General features: G+C 42.5%; 1 protein-coding gene across 1 annotated transcript in view; it reads right to left on the bottom strand.

The window, feature by feature from the left end:
- Nucleotides 1-17,563: 17,563 nt before the first annotated feature.
- LOC124606304 (pickpocket protein 28-like) overlaps nucleotides 17,564-20,085 on the bottom strand; it is a 109,564-nt gene continuing 107,042 nt past the window's right edge. The window contains exon 11 of the mRNA XM_047138286.1: nucleotides 17,564-17,854. Within this exon, the coding sequence (XP_046994242.1) occupies nucleotides 17,652-17,854 (203 nt within the window). The 3' untranslated portion in view covers nucleotides 17,564-17,651. The remainder of the gene's footprint in view (nucleotides 17,855-20,085) is intronic.

The raw sequence follows: 20,085 nt of genomic DNA, 5'->3' as shown, positions 1-20,085 counted from the left end.
CTAAACCAGAGGTTGTACAGAGTTTCAGGGAGAGCATAAGGGAACAATTGACAGCAGTGGGGGAAAGAAGAACAGTAGAAGAAGAATGGGTAACTCTGAGGGATGAAGTAGTGAAGGAACAGAGGATCAAGTAGGTAAAAAGACAAGGGCCAGTAGAAATCCTTGGGTAACATAAGAAATATTGAATTTAATTGATGAAAGGAGAAAATATAAAGATGCAGTAAATGAAGCAGGCAAAAAGGAATACAAACGTCTCATAAATGAGATCCACAGGAAGTGCAAAAAGGCTAAGCAGGGATGGCTAGAGGACAAATGTAAGGATGTAGAGGCTTATCTCACTAGGGGTAAGATAGATACTGCCTACAGGAAAATTAAAGAGACCTTTGGAGAAAAGAGAGCCACTTGTATGAATATCAAGAGCTCAGATGGTAACCCAGTTCTAACCAAATAAGGGAAAACAGAAAGATGGAAGGAGTATATAGAGGGTCTATACAAGGGCGCTGTACTTGAGGACAATATTATAGAAATGGAAGAGAACGTAGAAGAAGATGAAATGGGAGATACGATACTGCGTGAAGAGTTTGACAGAGCACTGAAATACCTGAGCCGAAACAAGGCCCCGGGAGTAGACTACATTCCATTAGAACTACTGACGGCCTTGGGAGAGCCAGTCCTGACAAAACTCTACCATCTGGTGAGGAAGATGTATGAGACAGGCGAAGTTGTTGTTGGTTGTTTTTGGGGAAGGAGACCAGACAGCGTGGTCATCGGTCTCATCGGATTAGGGAAGGATGGGGAAGGAAGTCGGCTGTGCCCCTTCCAGAGGAACCATCCCGACATTTGCCTGGAGTGATTTAGGGAAATCACGGAAAACCTAAATCAGGATGGCCGGACGCGGGATTGAACCGTCTTCCTCCCGAATGCGAGTCCAGTGTCTAACCACTGCTCCACCTCGCTCGCTCAGGCGAAGTACCCTCAGGCTTCAAGAAGAATATAATAATTCCAATCCCAAAGAAAGCAGGTGTTGACAGATGTGAACATTACGAACTATCAGTTTAATAAGTTCAAAATGGTTCAAATGGCTCTGAGCACTATGCGACTTAACTTCTGAGGTCACCAGTCGCCTAGAACTTAGAACTAATTAAACCTAACTAACCTAAGGACATCACACACATCCATGCCCGAGGCAGGATTCGAACCTGCGACCGTAGCAGTCACGCGGTTCCAGACTGAAGCGCCTTTAACCGCACGGCCACACCGGCCGGCGGTTTAATAAGTCACAGCTGCAAAATACTAATACGAATTCTTTACAGACGAATGGAAAAACTGGTAGAAGCCGACATCGGGGAAGATCAGTTTGGATTCCGTAGAAATATTGGAACACGTGAGGCAATACTGACCTTACGACTTATCTTAGAAGAAAGATTAAGGAAAGGCAAACCTACATTTCTAGCATTTGTAGACTTAGAGAAAGCTTTTGACAATGTTGACTGGAATACTCTCTTCCAAATTCTAAAGGTGGCAGGGGAGCGCAGGGCTATTTACAATTTGTACAGAAAGCAGATGGCAGTCATAAGAGTCGAGGGACATGAAAGCGAAGAAGTGGTTGGGAAGGGAGTGAGACAAGGTTGTAGCCTCTCCCCAATGTTATTCAATCTGTATATTGAGCAAGCAGTAAAGGAAACAAAAGAAAAATTCGGAGTAGGTATTAAAATCCATGGAGAAGAAATAAAAACTTTGAGGTTCACCGATGACATTGTAATTCTGTCAGAGACAGCAAAGGACTTGGGAGAGCAGTTGAACGGAATGGACATTATCTTGAAAGGAGGATATAAGATGAACATCAACAAAAGCAAAACGAGGATAATGGAATGTAGTCAAATTAAGTCGGGTGATGCTGAGGGAATTAGATTAGGAAATGAGGCACTTAAAGTAGTAAAGCAGTTTTGCTATTTGGGGAGCAAAATAACTGATGATGGTCGAAGTAGAGAAGATATAAAATGTAGACTGGCAATGGAAAGGAAAGCGTTTCTGAAGAAGAGAAATTTGTTAACATCGAATATAGATTTAAGTGTCAGGAAGTCGTTTCTGAAAGTATTTGTATGGAGTGTAGCCATTTATGGAAGTGAAACGTGGACGATAATTAGTTTAGACCAGAAGAGAATAGAAGGTTTCGAAATGTGGTGCTGCAGAAGAATGCTGAGGATTAGATGGGTAGATCACATAACTAATGAGGTGGTGTTGAATAGAATTGGGGAAAAGAGGAGTTTGTGCCACAACTGGACGAGAAGAAAGGGACCGGTTGGTAGGACATGTTCTGAGGCATCAAGGGTTCACATATTTAGCATTGGAGGGCATCGTGGAGGGTAAAAGTCGTAGAGGGAGACCTAGAGATGAATACACTAAGCAGATTCAGAAGGATGTAGGTTGCAGTAGATACTGGGAGATGAAGAAACTTGCACAGGATAGGGTAGCATGGAGAGCTGCATCAAACCAGTCTCAGGACTGAAGACCACAACAACGACAACAAGGCGATTTCTTTAAACATTGGCGAAGCTAAAGGAATTTAGTTTCTTTTTAAATCGTCTTATGCAGCAACGTTCACAAATATCTCAAATAGGAAAAGCTCTTTATCCAGGTACGAAGGCTGTAAAACAAACTTCCAACAGTTTGTGTCAGGTTCATCATTTAGTCTGATAGCACTGCGTAAGTATGTTGTCTAAGAGGTATCACAAGTACTGCTCCCGTAGCTGTGGGAATCATTGGTTGAAACGAGTTTAACACCAATGGGTACAGTACTGTTAAACATTCAACATGATCATCAACCTAAGTCAGCGTTCATCCACAAACTGAGGCGTATTTGTAATATTGAAGCTAGACTGTGTATTCTTGTCTTCCTTGAGTGGGGAATGGAAGGCGTTTACACACACGTATACGAAGGTAATCCCAAAGGTAAGGTCTCCTAAGGGACACGCAAGTGCCAACGCAGGCACAAACGAGAGATCCTAATTTTAATGCCAAGCAGAAACCACAGTGTAGGCTGCATGGCGGCAAGGTAATAAAGAGCAGGACTTCGGATACGAAGGTCTCAGGTTCGATCCCTCGGCATTCCCACGATTTTTATGTGCTATTTTACACTTATTTCCCCTCGGGCAGTGTTGTGTTTGTTGATGTGAAAGCCTCCGAGCTGCACTGGGGTCCGAAAGCCACGTTAAACTGTAGGTTCCCCTATTAACTGGCTAGGTAAGTCAACTCAAATGTCGGAGGAATACAACGGCATACCACCTCCAACAAGACCGTGCCTATTAAAGCTCTGTGGTGTTCAAACCACTCTCCCGACTGATGACTGCTTTACTTTCTATGGGTTCCTAAATTAATGATCTTGGAGTTATTAACATTTTTGTGTTTTTATGCTGTAGCTTTGATACCAGTAAACGTAAGTAAACGGCCGAGCACTGTCACCGTTCGAGTTGTGAAGGTGGTAGACGACGATGCTGTCGACCCCAGTTACGATCTTGGTCATGGCTATGTTTCAGTCGAATACCTCTATGCTCCTTTCTGCGTATTTCGAGATATACTTTTATACACTTGGTACGCATCCGAATTGATATCTGATAGAGCTGTATTTAGCAACATGAATCAGATATGTTTTCCGTGCAATATATCGGACAACACGCCAGTGCAGCGAGATTTAGTTTGTATGTTGCGCATGGTACAAGAAATATTTGTGTTTTGCTTGCTTCTGTGATAGGTTTCACCCCACTAAATGCGAGCAAGCTCACGAATAGACTGTCAATAATTGGAATTACCCAATAATACACTTAGAAGTTGTATTTTTGCGTTATGTATCCCGATGAAAATAACTGTAATCAGGTTATATGCCTAATTGCTTATTATTATTTGCGCTTCTCGATGGTTTCCTCAAAAAATAAAAATAAAAATAAAAGGAGAGAGAGAGAGACAGAGAGAGAACACAGAAGTGTATTTCAAATATCAGCTCAGTGGTGCCATATTCGTCTCGTGATGTTGCAAGCATAGTTGATAGGTAATATCTCGTTGTACTAGCGATATGTATGGCTACAGTGTTCTTTCTTTTCTCTCTGCAAACAACCAGAACAGAATTCGATAAGAAAGCGGAAAGAACACCTACGTAGTGCGCAATTAAACATTCAGACTTTCTTGGTTATTTTGTTAATCGTCTGTAATGCAGTAAACGTTTTTGATTATTGATTTGTTATTACTATCATTGTTATTGTTATTCGTCACATCACAACATCTTTCCTATCACTCATTGCCGCCGATGCACGTAACGAATGAATCAGGATGAATAGGATGTTTCGTCACGGAGAATATACACATTTATTTAGGCGTCTTGTGTTCAGAGTAATATGAAAATCTGAATAAGAGAAAACGACAACGGGATGCCGGTGATGCAGGCAATAGCACCTTACTACTTCTGTCGACTTAACGCCATGACGACAGACAAACTGGCGTCTCACTATATTTTGATTATAATTCGTTAGCCTTCTTGCGACCTCGTTTTAATACCTCGTGGGAGCAGGCATTATATTTTGCTTCTTGAACACCGAACAATAACGCACAAAGATAGTAGATGGAAGGATACAAAGAAACGATCAGACTCATGGGTGTGGATGCAGTTCATCATTAGAAGACTAAACAATAGGGAAACATAACGAAAGCAATGAATACGCTGGTTAGTATACATTATTTGTATATATCTGAAAATGAAAAAGCGCAGATCTGCACAGTGCCCTCATCTGCGCCTTAGTTTCTGTCTTAATGGGCATAATTTTTAGTTTTTTCTCTACTGAATTTTCAAATGAATTGATTATTACGTGGTGCAGAATAATTAGTTAACTGTGTTTCTTACAGCTTCCATTCGCCCCAACATTTTTCTACATTCTCCCACAATTCATGAAATTCTACTTGCATGATCACAAGACTGCATATAGATGCAATCGATTTCGAGGTGCAAAGTGTTTGTGATCTTACTTTTCGTGACAGGTGTGCAAAGTTGATTTCCAAAGACTCTGTATTATACTGAAATAATATTTTGTCACAAAGTAACAAGGTAAGTGTTTTATTCGTATATATTTTGTGGGTAACTGTAATCGTGATGGAAGATTACAGACCTGAATGTTTGACACAACTGGTAGGAGAAAACGCTGCATATTAACCAAACCCCGCGCCTCTTCTCTGTATCCTCCCATTACACGAGCACGGGATTCTCCTCCTATAACGCTACAGAGCTGTTCGTAGCACAGCTGAGAATTGGCAACATCGTCACAAACATTTGGCAAAACTGTGACAGTGCAATCTCTTCCGCGTATGGTACTGAATTGACTCGCTAAATTCACTTGATATTCCCTTTCCATTTGAATGACTCGTGCTATATAATCCTCATGTAAACTAAGACACTCAGACAGAAAATTCAGTTTTTTGACTAAAGAAATGCTATTCTTCACATAAGTGACGACTTTTATTATCTTTCACGATGGGTTATGAGGCTGAGCGACCAATACCATGATGAGAGTAGGATGCCGGCAGCAGTGTGTCCGTAGTCCTGTGGTACTGACCGTGTCTCGTGTTGCAATGGTTCAAGGATTCGTTAGGTCTAACTGTGGTAGGGGAAAGCGTGTGCAAGCTTTTTTTTTTTTTTTTTTTACTTTATGGAGCTGCGAATTTCCAGAAAAAATTCTGTAACGAAGTCATAAGATAACCACACATCAAATCCTCTTGGCATCTCGACTCAGTAAGTTGTGTTAATGCTCATCGATCACGGATTTCTGACTGCCAAGCTGTTTCACAATACAAGCGTCTCTGAAGAAATTCGAATCGACTGTCAACGATGCGAAATTCAATATTGTTTTTCACTTAAGACTCACATGCCAGGGTGATAAGTGTGAAGGAAATGAACTGATACGCAAATCGCAAGAAAATACTTTCAGCTCATAGTGCAATTAGTCAAAAATTTACAATGCTGCACAACAGGTAACGCCACTTTCCACTGCTGACAAACAAATTTTGGGTTTCTAGGAATACATAACTTTATTTATGAAATGCCATATTTGCATACCTGTTGAGTATGACACAGCATACTAATTAAACACAGAACCAATCGAAATTTAAGTGAGTAGTATTTTACTAATTTGTGCCAATAGAGGCACGCTTGTGTACAGATACTCAGTTTTATTAAAACAGACTTTCATCGTAAGGTTATAGTGGGCAGTTTTATATCATTTCTAACAATACAGTGCACAGTTTACGTAAGGTTTCTTTTAGTGTTGTTAAAACAACACTAAACATGAGAGAGAAATTAATCATCAACGACATATGCGAATTCTCTGATGTTATCTATAACAGTCTGACAATGCACATGCAGTTTATTGATTACATGCATGTAGAAAACTTGTTCTGAGTTAAAGCTGTCAAACAAGGTTTTAAGAAGAAGAAGAAAATGCCACTACCATACGATAGCTAATGAAGAAAATACTTTTCTGACTATTTTAGCACGATGCGCTCTCCCCATAGAAAAATACAAAAGCTTCGAGATGCATCTGCTGCCAGGCAGTCTATTAAATCACGAAAAAAGAAATTTCGCAGAAGTTAGCACTTTTTCCACATGCGACTGTTCTGGGTTGAGAAGTGAAGGTAATTATGTTCATAGTTCCATTAAATTGATAACTTCAGCAGACAGCAGAATTGCGTTTTAAAAACTGTAACAGCGAATGTAATAGAACTCACGTCGGCTTATCCAAAGTGCGCAACGCTTACCGTTATGGTACTACCTGCCACGTAGCTAAAGCAGCTCCAGAATTCAACAACAGTTCCTCCTGTACTTCCGCATTCCACAGTGCTGTGAGATAATGCATATGGCCAGAGACACAGACAATTACAGCTTTTCTTTTGCATTGCACGACGGTTTCAACAAACAGGTAGCGCAACAGAGTAGCTCAAATGGAATGGAATACTTCCCATTTAAATTTCTGCATCCTACACTGTTGGCAGTTCTGTGTAGGTGGCAGTTACGTTATTTTATTTTGGTGTTTAATAGTAGTATCGAATGTATGCACTGGATATCCGAGGCAGCTAGTTCGTGGCGATTCGGTCAACCAAGTAAATGAATGTACTGAACATGCTACTAACCACTACAGGGAGCCTGTGTGTCAGAATTCTCATCGAGTGTGACGCATCGGAGTTACGATAGAAAAATTAGTTATAGAGAAGAGGGCTTGGTGGTCTGTTGGATTGATGATAGGTTCGTATACTGACGGTCTAGGTTCGATTCCAACTTCTGCCAGTGCTTTTTGATAGGGAGAGACAGATTCTATTCGCTTCTGGCTACTGCAAGTGAAGAAGGTGTAATGTCATTGTGGTCTGAAATTCACGTTAAACATGATATTCCTTCTCTACCAAGTAGACATTAGGTTGAACGACAATAAAGTGAGGAATGGCGACACGTAGAAACTCTATCACCAGTATCCTTTCTTATTCTAGTTATTAATTTCTAGAGAGGAAACAAACGCTATGTAGTGTCACAGGACACTTACTCCATCCTTTAATTGAGCTTCTGTATGCCGATAAAATGGGTTCTGAACTGGGAAAGCAACTCAGACCTCCCTTAACGCGGAATTTGATCCCTTCGTGACAATACAGCTTGGCTACAATTTGTCGTTTTTTCAGAACTGTAGATTCCTCAACATCTCCACATATTGCGCGTGAATGGGTTCGAATCCTGGCCCGATACTAAGGTTTTCATTGTGTGAATATCAACCTATAGCATGAGAACACCTATCTGCTGGTGTATAATAATTTTGATTTTTAATACATTTCCATTCGTTGTCAACACTAACTATATCTGACGTTTTTCACTCCCTGTGGGCCATATAACTATTTGCAAGATACTGTAAGTTCAAGGATGTTATTCCGAGCTGCTGGTGGAGAAAACTTCGGTAGCTGACGTCTTTTTGTGTGTAGTCAACAACGATATGTGTGGGGTTAGATTACCAGTCAGCACTGAACTCTTCGTCACATTATTTCTAGTTCAAACATGCTCACATGTCGCTGCTGGTGTAACAAACCCATATTTAACGTTCGTTTTCTCTAGAATATATCAGTGATAGGTGCCGTGTTGAACTCCATTAAAAATGTTTACGTTATGTAATTTAAAGTTGATATTTGCAAACTGATACTGTCTAAAATCGAGGTATATCACTCTCTGTATGCCTAGTCAGGAATGGCTTTTAGTTTCCGTCAGTCACGAAATCTTATTCTACATGACCTGGGTTTGAATCCATATGCAGAACGAGACGGTTCATCGTGTCATTTGAAGTTCATGCATATTCTCAACTAGCTACTCGTGAATAACTTAACTTTTTAATGTCATTTGTGTTAAATAACAGGTACGGTATATTACTTTGAAGAGGAAATCATGAATACGACGAACTTACTACGTGCATTACCTATCTGACGTAATAATGAGAGTGGAAACATTTCAGGTATGTCATTTACTGCAGTAAATGTGAGCTTACAAGCCGTCTTATCTGTTATAAGGTATTCCCCGATATTTCTAGTATCGTGGTATTACTTTACGTCTTGAGTTATTGCGATACAGAGCAGTGTTTTTCTAGTGGTGACTTGTTGGAACCATTTTCAATAGTCAAACGACTGTACCAAGGAGCGATTAGAGGACCTGCTAGACAGCTGCGTTATGTGGGTTGCATGCGAATCAGGCAAAATGTAATTCGTGTCGTTCGGATACTTTGCAGCACGACTGTACATAAATGATTTGGGAGACGGGGTGGGCAGAAATCTACTGTTATTTGCTGAAGATGCTATAGTGTACTGCAAGGTGTCGATGCTGAGTGACTGTAGGAGGATACAAGATGACAGACAAAATTTCTAATTGGTGTGATGAATGGCAATTAGTTCTAAATGTATAATAATGTAATTTAATGCAGATGAGAAGGAAAAACAAACCCATAATGTTCGGATATACCATTAGTTGTGACCGGTTCGACACAGTCATGTCGTTTAAATATCTGGACGTAACGTTGGAAAGCGATATGAAATGGAACGAGCATGTAAGGATTGTACTATGGAAGGCGAATGGTGGAAGTCGATTTATTGCGAGAATTATGGGAAGGTGTTGTTCACTGTAAGGGAGACCCGATGTAGGACACTAGAGCGACCTATTCTAGAGTACCATGTCGGAAGGGTTCAGAAAAAACAGAACATCTTGAACGAACAGAGATACGAGATTCATATTCACAGGACATACACATTAGCATGATCTGCAGGAATGGTTAGCAGCCGGCCAGTGTGGCAGAGCGGTTGTAGGCGCTTCAGTCTGGACCGCGCGACCGCTAGGTCGCAGGTTCGAATCCTGCCTCGGGCGTGCATGTGTGTGATGTCCTTAGGTTAGTTAGGTTTAAGTAGTTCTAAGTTCTAGGGGAATGATGACCACAGATGTTAAGTCCCATAGTGCCCAGAGCCATTTGAACCATTTGAATGATTAGTATTCTAACCATTTCGACTCTCGGGTTCGACGTCTACATCGACATCACGGCGCCACACCACCTACTGGTAAAATGTGCCTACGGCTCTCGTTGTCGCTATAAACCGAAGGTGATGGATCAGTGTGAATTTGGCAGATGTACAGGGTGCCTCGTAGACGTATGCTCGAACCATACCGTCAAATCAGTGATTCTGAAAGAGGGCATCCATCCGAGAAATTGCTGCTCGTGTGGGACAGGTATATGGAACGACGCCACTGGGGACAGGAATGGCATCAGTGTTTCGGCAGTGCAACGGGTGTGTGCAGAATGGTTCACGGAAGCCGTAGAACACGACAAGATGGGTCAGGTCGCACCGTCCAGACCACCCCCCAGAAGATCGACACCTCATCCGAATGGCATTGCAGGTCAGGTCCGCGTCCTCCTCGGCTTTGACGCAACAATGGAACGCATCGTACGCTGTCAGGGGTGATAGTCCGTCGCCGTTTATTAAGGAATGAGTTCTTACACGTTGTCCACTTCTCCGTCTACCTTTGAGGAACGTGCAGAAACCTTTTAGACGACGGTGGTATATGGAACGACGTCACTGTGGACAGGAATGGCATCTGATAGTGTTTTCGGCCGAATCTATGTTCTGTTTGTTTGAAAATGATGGCCGCAGTTTGGTTCACCACAGACGGAGAGAGAGGCACCTCAGTGATTCATTCGTACAAGACATACAGCGCCAAATCAAGGCCTTATGGTGGGCAGTGCTTTTGGGTACAACCAAAAATCACAGTTGGTGCCTGTGTAGGACATTGTGACGAGTGTGACTTACGTGAAATGACATTCTTTCTACACCATACACCAGACGCCATTTTTCAACAAGACAATGCACGACCAGACGTTGCTGCATGAACATGTGCCTTCTTGGTGTCACAGGGTGTCAGCATTTTCTTTGGCTTGCCAGATCACCAGACTTGTTGCCAATCGAAAATGTGTGAGATATAGTGAAACGGCGGGTGCAGCACTGCCAATCACCACAGATGAACTTTGGAACCAGGCGACTGCAGCATTGATGGACATCCCGCAGGATACCATTCGCGCCTTAGACGCGTCAATGCCATCACGTATGAAACAAGTTATCAAGGCCCATGACGGACCCTGTGTCTACAAGGCAAAAGGACACATGCTGAACCGAGATGACTTCAGTGCTAATCGTATCTGCAGAACATATTAATGTACCTCTCCTGAAAATATGAACGACCTGTCTCTAGTCGTTCAAGGTATTCTGTTTTCTCTGAACGTCAGTGTAGAAATAGATGTACAATACCTCAACGCTAGACTTCGTTATCGGCTCTTAACATATTATAACTCCATTCACTGACAATGGCATTTATTTCCTCAGACATCCAGCAACCGAAAGTAGGTCTTGTCCCAAACAACGACAAAAGATAAGTCTGAAGAAGTCATAGCCACCATAATCATCCGCAAACTAAATTCCATCGATCTTCCGTTTAGCAATCAAATGAACGGTTCTTAAAGCAGCTCTCCGGGTGTAATAATAATTGAAGGATTAACTGCCTTTCATTATACTTCCGACGGTTCCATCACTGACAGGAATTTTGCGTTACCATAGTAATTGAAAATCCAAAGACTTTGCCGCAGTGGTTAACACCGGTTCCCGTCTGATCACCGAAGTTAAGAACTTCAGGCTGAGCTATCACTTGGATGGGTGACCATACCGTCTGCCGAGCGCTGTTGGCAAGCGGGGTGCACTCAGCCCTTGTGTGGCCAACTGAGGAGCTATTTGATTAAGAAGTCACGGCCCCGGTCTCGTAAACTGACGTACGGGTGGGATAGCGATGTGCTGACCACAAGCCCCTCTATATCCGCATCCAGTGACGCCTTTGGCCTGAGAATGACACGGCGGCCGGTCGGTACCGTTGAGCCTTCCAAGGCGTGTTCGGACGGAGTTTAGTTTTATAGTAACTGAAAAAGAAGTTGGCACATATCTCGTTCAAAGATGTCTGTCATCTCTTTCACTTGACGCAATGCATCGATCACTCACAGAAGGAGCCCTTGATTATTCAGCTGATTAGTGCTGTGGTGGTCAACATATAGCTAAAATGAATTGACACTCTGGACTAGACTTGTGAGAACATTTTCGTATATCTGTATCGATTGCCGGCAGTCTGACGACACACTAAGCCGAATTCACCGGTTACATGCAGTTGTCAGTACCATTCGCAATTCATTGAGATGGTCCTCGGCAGATAGACAAGTTAACACTAGCGTGTCCGACTACGTTTATTGAAATGGGATATAAATTGACACAGTATACTAGTAATTACACCTCTATTATATCCACATGGTTGTCCTGATAAATTCATACTAACAACGACTTTTAAGCATTACTCAAGAAGTCGGAGGCATCTGTTGAATAACAATGTCAGTTTGTAGTACGTTTAAACCGGAAGAGAATAGTTGCGACCATTGCTACATAGGAAACGTACCTATACAACTCTCCTGCTGTTAATCTGTAGTGTGGGTTGCATAGTTGTCGAGATTGATATCCCTGCGAAAGCTTTAGGCTCTTAGCGCAGTTATTGAAATGAGAATAAAACATCCCAGTGGGTGATCATCCACTAATTAAATTTAGGGCTGTGCTTACTCTCCAGTACACGAGGCTCTCGCAGCCAGTCGATCAGTTTGGACGAGAGAAAATGGTTCAAATGGCTCTGAGCACTTGGGACTTAACTTCTGAGGTCATCAGTCCCCTAGAACTTAAGAACTACTTAAACCTAACTAACCTGAGGACATCACACACATCCATGCCCGAGGCAGGATTCGAACCTGTGACCGCAGCGGTCGCGCACCTGGACGAGAGATTTAGTGTAGAAGAGAAATGACAATATTACATGAAACGTCTGATAGATCTGTACTGTTGCACTTAGTTTCGGGTGTGTGTTGAACTACATGTATTCATTCAGCTTATACTTTGTTTTGATCTTGATTAAACAATGAACATGATTCTCATTTAAGTTCAGACTATGAGTAAGTAAAAGTCATTATTTGAGCTCGGTGCTTAAGCTACGACTGCTATGTTCTTTCACGTTCCGAGCAACCTACCTTACGCATCGTGGTAATAATTAGAGACACTCAATAGCAGCAAGTCGTTGACATGGCGGTAGGAACTCGCCTTTTGAGTCAGTGGTTTCATTCCTAACTGGTTCACATTTCACTCAGAAAACAGTGTGATTTGTCAGAGTTTTTTCCGTTTCGTTTATTCTGTCTGCTAAAAGCCGGAACGAATTTCAGTAACAAAATCTTAAGAGAAGCTTCGCATCATAAGCCATCTCAGAACCATGTAGGATTCCACAGGAATGGCTTTTAAACGACAAACAGAACATTAACAACAGTAATCTGCATTCTGTTGGTCGTTTAGGGGATCACCACTCCGGACAAAAGTTATGAAGCAATGAACACAATGAATAACGTTTTTCTATAACAAATCTGGAGATGAAAAACGTATGGAAGAGCAAAAATGCGTGATCGTTCATAGTTTTATTTGTGTGCCTTTTGTTGCAGGCACAGAAAAAAAATCGCAAAATAAAAAAATAATTAAATTAGAGTAATCAAATTTCGCGCATACATTTGTCTAGGTAACAAACAGCAGTTAAGTGATCGGCATTGCAAGATGACAGGCTCATGTAAGCGGGAGGCAAACCATTGCAAATGTGAAATGTTGGTTCGTTCGTAACCGGTGTAAGCTCGAGAATGTTGAATGCAAGCATGCAAACGTGCATGCGTTGTGTTTTACAGGAACCGGACGTCAATTTGTGGAATGGGGCTCCATGCCTGTTGTATGTGGTCGGTCAATATACAGGGACGGTCAATGCTGTTAGTAGATGACGCTGGAGTTGTCGTCCGATGTTATTCCGCATCTGCTTGTTTGAAGACAGGTCTGGTGATCGTGCAGGCCAAGGCTACATGTCGATATACTGCAGAGTTTGTTGGGTCACAACAGCGGTATGTCAGCGAGAGTTATCCATTTGGAAACACCCCCTGGAATGCTGTTCATGAATGGCAGCACAGCAGCTCGAATTACAAGACTGACGTACAAACTTGCAGTCAAGGTGTGTGGGATAACCACGACAGTGCTCCCGCTGTTATGCGAAATCGCAACCCAGAACGTAACTCCAGCTGTAGGTCTAGTGTGTCCAGCACGCAGACAGGTTGTTTGCAGGCCCTCATGTGGCTTCATCTTAACCAAGACACGGCCATCACTGGCACCGAGGCAGAACCAGCTTCCATCAGAAGACACAAAAGGCCCACCCTGCCCTCGAATGACTTCTCTCTTGACACCACTGTAGTCGCAAACGGCGGTATTTTGAAGTCAGTGGAATTCTAGCTTCAGGACGTCTGGGTCGGAGCTGTCCTTGAAGTAACCGATTTGTAACAGTTCTTTGTGTCACTTTGGTGCCATCTGCTACTCTAATTGCTACTGCAGATGCAGTACGGTGCACCAGAGACATGCGCCGAACACGATTGTATTCCCACTCGGTAGTGCCTCATGGCCGTCCGGAGCCTGGTTTTCTTGCGACAGAACATTCTCTTGACCACAGTTGCCACCAGTCGTGTAAGGTGGCTACATTCCTGCCAAGTTTTTCTGCAATATGGCAATAGGAACATCCAGCTTCTTGTAGCTCTATTGCACGACCTCGTTCAATCTCAGTGAAGTATTGATAATGGCGTCTTTGATGCCTTGAAGGCGTTCTTGGCTAACATCAATTCACCACGTACAATACCAAAGGTAACTAATGTTAACGATTGTTACAGCGTTTATTTAAACCCAACCTGATGCGCTGTACCTCATAGTGGCGCTTATCGCCACTGTTATGCGACCGGCGCGAAAGTTGAGTAGTCATCATCTTCCAGATGTAGAAACATGCCTATCAACTTTCTGTTACGTCGAACAACAGCTTCTTGGCGTTGCAGTTTTTTCCCTTAGTGTATTTTTAGTGCATACACATTTTGATAACTGTGTAATGTCGAATAATTTGTTTATCGAGTTTCCTGATGCCTCAACTTCCATAAACATGTTTTACACTATGGTGAAAGTCCCGAAATGATGTCTGTATATGAAACCTGACAGCACGTATCGGGGTTGCCACTGTGGCCGAGCGGTTCTAGGCGCTTCAGTCCGGAACCGCGCTGCTGCTACGGTCGCAGGTTCGAATCTTACCTCGGGCATGGATGTGTGTGACGTCCTTAGGTCAGTTAGGTTTAAGTACCAGTAGTTCTAAGTCTAGCGGACTGATAACCTCATATGTTAAGTCCCATAGTGCTTAGAGCCACTTGAGCATTTGCTCGTATCGGAGACGCGCAGTATACTATAGCTTCCTGACTGTAGGGTAAGTTTTTGCAGTCGTTTCTCTTTAGACGGAGGCTACAATGTAAGAGGTATCCATTGAATAATTTCACAATTGTGACTGAAACTGTTTTCCAGTTCTTTTTTTCATTACAACAAACCTTCCTCCTAAGGTAACGTTTGTGTATAACTCAGTTGAATTTTCTAGAACATTTCAATAGTGGTGCTAGTTTATACGCTTCGAAGGTCCTCACGCCGTATGCTGCGCGAGCTGTTGTCACATGAGTATACACCGAAAATTACAAGCAGTCGCTGCGAAATCCAGAGAACAGGGGCTGACTCTCGAGCATGACGGCTTTCGAATGTAGACATCCAGCCTAGAACTCTATGGTGAAAATATTTTTGCACTAAACTGCCATTAGTGTTGCGTCAGCATGTGAAACGAAGATTGAATTTAGACGTAATTATAGCATACAGACGAAATAAAGTACGAGGAGTCTTCAAAGCTCTTCTTAGCGAAGCTTCTCAGCGGCCCTCCTACTTGGCGGGAGACATTGTTGTTCTAGGCATCTTTACTCGCTACAGTGCGCTCACAACTGAAAAGAGCGTCTTGATGCGATTGACGGCCATTCTTGCGACACTGCCTAAAACGTCTGTGAAATGGCTCGTCGGATTTTCACTGTGGTTTCGATTTCGCGACCGATCGTTCCTCACTTTCCGAATAGCCCTCGTAGAAGGTGCGTTTGAGATGCAGGGGGACGCCGTGTGGTGCCAATCAAACAGTCAGAAAATGTAAATTTCTTTATTAAGGGTAAACGGCTGCCCCCCTGGCTCACCACAGGAAGTGGCAGCGTGACTGAGCCACCCAGCGGCCTCCTGTACGTTGCCGCTCCGCAATGCTGACAGACTGCAGCGTCAGCCGGACAGTGTCTTATGGCGCAACAGCCTCCGTCGGCAGCGACTCCAGGGCTCAGCGGCCTCGACTAGCTGAGAGGCCGCGTGTGCGTTGTGGCACATCTGACGCACCCTGCGCTGCTCAGTAGACGTTAGGCACGTGACATGACGGCAATGACCCACTGCCCCGTGTTGATGCCCAGCAAGCGGCTTCCCAGGGCTGGTGCTTGAGGAAAGTTTCAGGGTGGACTAAGTTGGTGCAGATTCAAATTGTGGTGCATGAACAGCATTCATGATGGCTCTCAAGCTTCACAGCCCTGTGGTGATAGAGATGTTATACTAATGGAAGTGACTTAAGATAACAATGGCTAGGTATTTACACGCTTCCATCTGCATTTGCTTGGGATTTACTGTACATTGCTCACGTATACCAAACATTCTGTTGGCCGCCAGTATGGAAAGGCTTCCGCCCTCTTCCGTTTCGGTACTGCTGTGTCAACTGCTTCCACATCTTGCCAGACCAGCTCGCCTTCCAATATTGCAACGGTTGTGTTATATTATGTTAAGCATAACTCCCATGCCTGCCTGCAGCTGGTGCTACTGCAAACAAATTCCTACCCTGCGCATTTCTGATGCAGTACAGTTGGTGTGCTACAGCAGTATACAATGTGCAGAATCTGGTACAAGCTTCTGGCACCAACGACAGCTGTAACCTTGTTGGTCAGTGGTGGCACACCAGTGTCTCATAAACCTGTGACCATATGTTTTTAGTGGTTGAGAGATGTGGAGAATATTCTATCCAGGGCAACTGTCGAAAATGCTCTTTGTGGAGGTAGGTCGGAAGAACACAAAAAACCATACAGTCTTACATTATTGTGCTGAAAGATAATGTCGAGTAGACCACGAACGTACGGCACAGCTACAGGACTTCACAGGTCATAAATGTATTGGCAGCTGTGTGGTAGAGTCTGGCCGTGGATGTTCCCATTAGACCCCTTACACACACTGCAATGCTGCACACAGAGCAGAGACACGTGTGAGGGGAGAACGTGATGCCAGACCAGTGCCCATTGTAAAAATAGTTCAAATGGCTCTGAGCACTATGGGACTTAACTTCTGAGGTCATCAATCCCCTAGAACTTAGAACTAATTAAACCTAACTAACCTAAGGACATCACACACATCCATGCCCGAGGCAGGATTCGAACCTGCGACCGTAGCAACAGCGCGGTTCTGGACTCAAGCCCTGCGGAAAATAATACACAGCATTACAACATACTATAACCGTTGAGTGAGGTCAGTAATCCACTTCAGATGTACTGGAGATGACTCTTTTTCAACCTGATGATACTGATGAGGCAACTAGAGTTCTGTTTGTAGCGGGCAGAATGTGATATGCGCCTTTTGTATTATTCGTATTTACTATAGCAATAAAAGAATGTGTTATGAAGTTTATTCATAATGTATCCAAAATACAACCATAGATCATACCAGACAATGGTGGGTGTTCTTGAATCAAATTTGTCTTGTCCATCCTTCACTGGTCACCAGCGAATACTGTTATAAAATGGTTTCTGCTCGTTTTCTTTACATCGTCTAGTTTCTTCTTTTTTATTGAAACAGGTCCACTACACGCTTGTTCATCTGAAAGATCTGCCAGGTCCAGTGTTCCGAGCGGCATGGAAAGAAAATTATCTAAGAGAAAAAACAATTTGTCCGCCGACAATTACAATCAGTCATAGAACATGACTGTTTGTACAACAATGCATCATGTATGAAACACCAGTTCATCAAGAAATGAAATAGTTCCTCACCATAAACTTAACATTTATTACATTATTTTACAATGAGGGGCACTATTCAGTGGGCTATTTCGTGAAGGGATACGGCGCTACTGTCTTTTTGTACGGCCGCACTTCGAAGTGTCTGCCGTCGGCACGGGTGTCGGCGTGGCCGCCGTGGCTCGCACGAAAGGCGACGCACCAGAGCCGCAGCGTCAGGAAGTACACCGCCTCTGCGACGCTCATGAAGCTGAAGCCCATGAACAGCCCCAGGAGGCCTCCCGTGTTCGCTGGAACACAGAGGCAGCTGTTGGTAGCAGTCGCCGTGGCATCAGTGATACTAAGCTGCCCCAGTCAGCAAAGTCTTTACAACCGAATACTACGTTGCCACATCCTGCACATAACGTCTTCTCAGAAGAAAAGCCAACATGCTACATCGTCAACGTTGGGGCTTGCTGGCTAGGCCCGCACACCCACCGTCGCCGCGACTGCACAGATATCGCTTTGCCGCCCCCCCTCCCCTCACCTTCCCCCCCCCCCCACCCCACCCCCTGCAGCGGAGCTGATCTCAAAAGATTGTGTATATATTGTCCCGGCTAGTTAAGAACCATTCACTGCCGTGTGGGTCGGGCATGAAACATCTCTGAATCACGTTGTGAATCTAGTCGTGTGAACTAGCAGTTGAAACTAGATCACGTTTTTCCAGAGATATTTCATACACTTTCAATCACGACAGATCCAAAGACAGTTTTTTTTAATACTCTGGGTAAGATATCAGCTGAGTTCCAGTCTATTTTTACTAATTTGTTTCCCTGAGTAATTTGATTTAATTACTTTAGCAGTCTGTATGCCTTTGTTGAATCCTATTAAATGTGTTTGTAAAAAGGATTATCATCTTCCTTCAATAACCCTTGAATGTTCACAGATATTACTGTCTATGTACTACCTGATTATGGAATTTAGTAAATACTGGGAATATCTCGTATATTTCTGTTTTATTGACACAATTAATTTCTTAAATTAATGAGAGATGGCACTGGGGGATCAATGAAAGGAGAGCTGATCCTAGTGTGTATTGTTTTGGTATGATAACAGTCAGTCATTACTACATTCCTTCGTCAAGACCACCTACAATACATCAGATCACAACATAGAAACCAAGATGGCGGCCGTCTTAGGCCAAGTATTTCAGCGCTACCCTAATACGAATAATTTACAAACTTCATAAATGGAAAATAGATTCTAAATTGCGTAAGAAATGTATTGTTATATATTTTTCTATCTTCAAACTTAAATAAAAAGTTGTCACTAAAGCCACAAATTACGTAATAAGAACTATGACGAAGTAAAATTATGAGATGCAACTCAAAATCAAATCCAAAAAACTACTACAAAACACATGTAAATGGCATATTTGGACACTAATAATAATTTGCACAATAGAAGCTACATGGCAATAGTAAATGAAGCGTGTAACTAAATCTCAAAATTGTATTCAACAATATGCAGTGAATTCTAGTCACTGTCATTATGTAATATGTTAGAAGAGTTTAATTTTGAGTACCTGTTGGATTTATTTGCTGCTCAGCTTCGCCACTTTGCGTTTTGTTATTTTTGCTGCAATGTCTTCATGAGTTCCTCTTTTTTGTTTGACTAGTGTTCGAGCAATTTCCTTTGAAACACACTTTTCATTCAACAGTTTTGTGTAATTATTAATAAAAATGTTTGAAAGCACTTTAATACTTTTCTTGATTATTGTCTTTAAAGGAATGCCACATTTGCACACATCACTGAGGTTACTAACGGCATTTTCACACAATTCAGTTCCTAAGGCATGAACTGCATCTCTGATTTTCAAGTTATAGGAATTCTGGTTCATATGTGCTGCTAATCAGATATATATTACAACACAAGGAAATCATTACAGAAGAAGGACACTTCAATCGCCCACGATTCAGTTGGTTGAAATAGGAAAGGAGTTTTTTGATTTCACATTGCAACAAAATTTCATCCTGTGTCTGCAACATATCTTCACAGCCTGAACATTTTCCAGCTTTTTGCAGCTTCTCAAGCACTGTTTTGCTGGTGTAGCTAGCAATACAAACCAAGACTTTTAACGCTTCATCCATCATGGGAATGTTTGCTAGTTCCTCTAGAGCAGGTTCTAATTTATCTAAATTTTCATACGTTTGGTGTTTTATGCTGTAATTTACTTTTGCTGCAAAATCATTTAATGTAAATTCAGCATGTTTAGTAGATCTGAGCTTTAGTAGACTTATTACTTTCAGTTTCCTCTCAGATTCCAAGATTTGCTCAACTGAAACATTATATGTGCAGCCACTTAGCCTTCTATAAGCTCCAATTCTTGCTTCTAAAGCATCAGTTTGTAATTTTGCTGTAAGAATATAGGACCAGTTGTAAGTGTTAAAAATGTATCTGCATAACTGAACTGTTGTTGCAAGTGTGTGAGAGAAAGCAGTATATGTTTCATTGGTTAATTTTCCATGAGTAGGCAATGCAT

Source organism: Schistocerca americana, chromosome 3 (genome assembly GCF_021461395.2).
Source record: "Schistocerca americana isolate TAMUIC-IGC-003095 chromosome 3, iqSchAmer2.1, whole genome shotgun sequence".
NCBI classification, from domain to species: Eukaryota; Metazoa; Arthropoda; class Insecta; order Orthoptera; family Acrididae; genus Schistocerca; species Schistocerca americana.
Note: the sequence above shows the minus strand (reverse complement) of the source record. Positions and strands in the feature narration are given on the sequence as shown.